The sequence below is a fragment of the Telmatherina bonti genome (genome assembly GCF_933228915.1).
Source record: "Telmatherina bonti genome assembly, chromosome: 11".
Taxonomy (NCBI): Eukaryota; Metazoa; Chordata; class Actinopteri; order Atheriniformes; family Telmatherinidae; genus Telmatherina; species Telmatherina bonti.
This window is the reverse complement of record NC_136629.1, coordinates 20,076,251-20,081,867: the sequence shown is the minus strand read 5'-3', so window position 1 is coordinate 20,081,867 and position 5,617 is coordinate 20,076,251. Positions and strand designations below refer to the sequence as shown.

Here is a 5,617-nt window from a genome sequence, read left to right as displayed (position 1 = left end):
CTTTCTGAGCTAAATTAGGACTCATTTTTACTAAATATAACCCGTCTCGCTGTCATCACGTCACAACAAGTAACATTATCCCAGGGAGCTTTCTCTTCCCACCGGCTGCGTTGGATGAGAGGTGTCGGATTTTAGCCTATAAAAGAAGGCGCGCGCAAGCGCTCGGCACTCATCACCCACTGTGGAGACTGTAAAGGTAAGAGATGAGGGTGCTGTGGTTTTAGCCACAGTTTGACAAAACAATAGGAACACTCGGTATTCATCCATAATCCATTCAAGTTTTCACACAGAATCTGTCTTTTTTTTTTTTTTTTTTTTTTTTTTTTTAATAAAAAGTAAACTGAACAATTTTCCAACGCAAACTATACTCAGCTATGTATGAAGGCTTTAATTCAATGAATGTTGTGCCTCAGGTGGCTGCATCGGCGTGAAAATGACTTTTTGGTGCAACTTGTGCAAACGTCAAGTCAGCGCACCGTGCACGTCTCACCATGTGCCCGAGGATCACCGCAGCTCCGTTTGCAAGAGGTTCAGGTCAGTGACTCTCCTCTCCTTCTCTGCTCCACATCCTCTAGTGGCTCAGTCAACACATGGCTGGCTGCTCAGAATATGTACATGATACTGCTGAATGTGACACATAACCTACAAATACTGCCACAAAGACGTTGTCACCATATACACTATACATACATTTATATATATATATATATATATATATATATATATATATATATATATATAAATATATATATATATATATATGTATATATATATATATATATATATATGTATATATATATATATATATATATGTATATATATATATATATATATATATGTATATATTAAGAAAAGAACATTAAGATTGTACAGAAAATTAGCTCATTTGAAGTACCACTGTTTAAAATTTAATATTAGCCTGTTACTAACAGTTTAAACTGTGTTTAGGAATAAAAACCATCATTATTTATTTGTCCTTTTGTGGCACTTTTTATATTCCTGTGACGTGGGGTGCCCCACTTGGAGGACACCCACTTTATAAGGCAATGAATGGAGCATCAGAAGCCCAGCCTCCTCTTTCTGTGTGACGCCCACGCTGAAGCCTTGGCAGCTATAAAAACCCCCGGCTCTCTGTGGATGGGCCCAGACAGATACTGATCACGTAGACAAAGTATATCGAGAGCCCTCATTTTTGAGGCAGACACGACAGTCTTTCATATCAACAGTTTCCATAGGAACCTTTGATATTCAAGTCTGCTTTTTTTTATTGCTCATGGGAAAGAGACAGCAAACTGAGTGGTGAAAGAAAAAATAAAGACGCCGGATCAGTTCAGACCAGATACACTTTTTCTTGTACTTGTTGGATTTTTCTTTTCATTTTTTTGCTTTTCTTCTTCTTTTATTTTTTTTTTCACATCTGACTCATGGAAGAAAATGACTTAAGATCAGGGTTTTGAAAAGCCAGTGCAGCAACAGGTTTACTTTTGCCAGTGTTTACCCCACCTCTGACCTCAGTGACCATGGTCTCTCACAGATCCACCAAAGGTGCCTCCAAAGCACGACGAGACCACATCAATCATGAAATCAGGAATATGCGCGCTCTGCTTCCCATCACCCCAGAGGACCAGGAGCGTCTGTCTTACCTTCATTCCATGGCTGCCATCTGTACCTACATCAGAAAGTCTGTTCTCTTCCAGGGTAAGTTTCCACACTTCAGTTACGCCTTTGAAAGTCCCATCTGCATATACACTGTTACTGTCAAACTCTATGAGACTAAGTTTGCAGCGCTTTTAGAACAATATCAAAACAACAGCTGCAAAGAGAGCAACACAGACTGAGCTGATTCTTTTATCCTTCAGGGCTCGAAGCTGGGGGAAGATCGCACTGCTCCCTGCCGTATGAGGCCTTTCTTGAAGCCCTGCCTGGCTTCATCCTGGTCACTACAGCTCAAGGCAGACTGGTTTACGTGTCTGAAAATGTGGCTGAATATACTGGTCTCTCCATGGTGAGTGGTTTGGTTATATCATGCCCATTTTAATAGCGACTCTCCTAATCTGAGCTGGTTCTGAATCTACATGGCTTTAATCTGTTATTGTAACTTTTCCAGATAGATGTTCTACAAGGAGATTCGTTGTATGACATGGTGGAACGCTCTGATGTGGAGGTTGTACGGTCAAGTCTGGAAACAGAAAATAACTCATCATCAGGTAACACTGAAGGCTTGGATTTCATAGAAAAAGTTTCTTTTGCACATAAAACTTTGATTTATTGTGTATAAAGATCGGAAGTGTAGCCATCTTGTAATTATAGTCGTTATTTATTATTTATTTTACAAAAAGTTACATCTTTTTATTATAGTTCTTTTTGTTCAAAGCCGTAAGCTGAGTCAGTTTACTCCAGTCTGAGCCAGAAGGCCTATTACAGTTAAATATAATAATAATAAAAAGAAGAAGATGGAAGCGTTGCAAATCATCAGAAAATAGCTGTGCATTCTGAAAGTGGATCACAAACAAGCAGAATGTAAAAATAACATTCTACCATTTTTCCTCCCACAGAGAGAAGCTTTGTGTGCTGTATGCAGTCCTCCAAGGCGTTTAAGTTGCAACACAGCAGCTGCTGCTCCATGCTGGTCCGAGGGAGCTTCCAGTTCTTCCCTCAGTCCTCCCCTGCAGCTTCTCCCTCCAGCGAGCCTCTGTTTGTTGCCCTTTGTACTCCGACAGTGAACCGTTTGATGAGCGCTGACTTCAGTAACGGCTTTAACAGCACTCACAGGCTGGATATGAGATTTACTCAACTCTCAGACAGGTGAGTTCTCCCGTTCTCCTCTCAGCAGATACAATCAAAATGATCTCATACCATTCGCTGACAGTCGCCTCTTTTTCCAGTGTTTTATACTTCTTGGGATATTCAGCGGATGAAATGACCGGCCGATCGTGGTACAGTCTGGTGCATCCTGAGGATCTTTCATCAGCTGCAAGTTCTCATAGGAGTTTAAGTAAGTGTAAAAAACCATAGAGCAAGAACTTTTACTTGTCTAAAAGCAAAACTTTTTGACATTTAGTAGTCTTAAACCTGTCATCATTTATTCACACCGCACCAAGGACATGAACTTTAAGATGTCAAGTCATTGATTCCTGCATAAATTACAGTCATCATTAATAATGGATGTGGTTTGGTCCAGGAGCCTTTCTATAGGAATAAGTTCCAGTTCAGAATAATAACCGAGAAGACATTTATGATTCAGTTCATTTTAAAGGATTTCTTTTAGCTTGTAGTCAGGATTTAAGTGAAGCACTGATTGTTTTTCCCCTGTGAGTGCAAGTTTTTAAAAGCATAAATGACTTTTCCAGTGCAGGCAGATGAGGGCTTCCAGGTGGAGATGGTCCTGAGGCTCCAATGTGCGGATCTGTCATGGACTTGGATCTATATTCGAGCTAACAAGAACTCAGAGCTCCAGAGCATCAGCTGCACCAACTTCATCATCAGGTACAATTAACCTCCCCAGTAAAACCTGAACTGATGATGTTTCAGTGAAAAATCCCTGACTGGTTGCGCATTGCTCTGATTTTACAGTGAAACAGAAGTCAGATTTCTGCAGAAGAAGATCAGCAGCGATGCCTTTGAGCCATTTATGCCAAATTCTCAGCAGCATCCTCAACAAGCACCTCAAAGTCAGAGTTACAGCTCCAAATGTTTTAAAAGGCAGAGAGCGTCTAACAGCCAAGGTGAGGAGCCAGGCGGCAAAGCGAGAAGGGAGCCTGAGCAAGACGTATACTGTGTGTTGTGCACCTCCTCCAAAAGCAGCACCTCTCCTGTTCCCCTGAGTGAAAGCCCTGCTCTCTTTACACCACCCTACAGTCCTGCCTCCTCCAGCTCTCCTCTGCAGCAGGAGGAGCTCAACCGTGACCTCCTGATGGATAGCCATGAATGCACAGATCAGCTGCTGTCCTCCCCTGAGGGCTCTCCCTCTTACTGCTCCTATCCAGAATCACAGCTCACCTGCAACCAATCAACTACCGACCTCCTCCCTGCAGCCTCTGAGCAAACCTTCGCGCAGAGAGACTTTGGCACGTTCAGTGCCCTCTCCCCGCTCTCCTCCTCGTCTCCCACCTATGATTTTCAGGCTTGTACATCCGATGCTCGATTAGTTCCAGACTGTCTGTCTGTGTCCGACACGTGTGAGAGCCCAGTGGACTGTGCATCATTGCATCCAGACGATTTTGCCCTTCTGGAGGCGCCACACGGGGGCAGCCTCGTCCAGCTTCATCATGTTCCTCACCAAGACTTTCCAGTGCATTCGAGTCTTCTCACGCCCCACCAATCTTCCATATTAACAGAGCCAAACCAGTACAATGAGAGGGAGCAGGAAGAGATCAGTATTCTGGCGCAGCAGATCTCTTCCCTGGCCAGCAGCTTTGACATGCATCACACCTTGAATCCCCTTCAAAATGTGACCCAGCATGCTGCCGACAGCACCCTGCTCTCAGCCTGTGACTGGAACCACAACCCTCTTCCTCTTTCAGTCATGCCTCCAAAATGTGACTTAGTCCATGAAGACAGTGTGTTTGACAGTATCTTTAAAGACCTGAACATGGCTGCAAGGAAAAGTAGCACATCCAGCACAGGCGTCATTGCTGACAGCTACCAACATGGCTTCGGGAGCAAAAGGAGTGGGTTGCATCAACTGGAGCATGAGGCTCTTGGCCTGATCGCAGACAGCTCTCTGCCAGCAGAGCAGTTCGCCACAGACGATGTCACAAGGGATCCCTTCAGATTGCAGCTGGGACACCATGACCACAACATTGGGTTGCATCAACTCAACCGCTATATGCAGAGTAGCCTCCGGCAAGGTAATGACAGTCTTAAACATCTGCCGTATGTAGAGTTTACAGCTTGTGCGTTCACACATTAAGTATTGTTGTTTTTCTTCTCTGTCTCTTTTCAGATGAGCTTGCTGAAGAAAACTTGTACTGAAATAAGTCTGTGACTTACCGTGGTACCACTTGTATGACATATTGTCAGGGCTGGATTCAAAGAGGACTGTGGGGAAAAAAAAGATACATCTTTAGTGGATTCTGTCTCCTGTTTCCCAAATGGCTCATTCCTGTAGTGGAGAAAACAAAGCAGGCCAGATTCTGCGCTGGCTCGGCACTACAACTCTGTCTTCATTAGTCAAAACTGTTGTCAGCGGTTTTATGTTTGGCTGTTGTATATTTCAAGTAGAAGGTACTTTGTAAGAGTTAGCTATCTAATACTAAATGACCATAGTTTACCATTGAGCACTTTATCAAAGACACTGCCACAAGAATTGTATAAAGAGACACTTGGCAGGAATGTTACCTTGATTTTTACCTGGATAAGCTTTAACACATAAAATCATTCCTTACTCCAGAGAAATACTTGTAAATATGAGTTTTTTTGTGCCTTAAACCTGTGATGAAGATGCATAGTTTGCTACAAAAGATAAGTTCATGTCTGATCTGCTCTTTGGTTCCTACTGCTGTTCATGCTTTCATGCTGTCAGGTTCCAGCCTGAGGCAGCGCGAGGACGACTGTCAGTACAACACCTACCTCAGTGCTAAATACATTCCAGGAGTCTTATTCGTGGATTCTATTT

At 43.0% G+C, this 5,617-nt stretch overlaps 1 protein-coding gene across 1 annotated transcript; it reads left to right on the top strand.

Annotated features, from left to right (window-relative positions):
- Window positions 1-433: 433 nt before the first annotated feature.
- On the top strand, window positions 434-4,974 carry npas4l (neuronal PAS domain protein 4 like; the record flags this gene model as incomplete). Its single annotated transcript, XM_079248746.1, has 9 exons — window positions 434-534; window positions 1,535-1,698; window positions 1,860-2,005; window positions 2,108-2,207; window positions 2,556-2,805; window positions 2,886-2,995; window positions 3,351-3,486; window positions 3,574-4,850; window positions 4,946-4,974. 9 exons carry the CDS (start codon window positions 434-436, stop codon window positions 4,972-4,974), a joined length of 2,313 nt encoding a protein of 770 aa, XP_079104872.1.
- Between the last annotated feature and the right edge of the window lie 643 nt (window positions 4,975-5,617).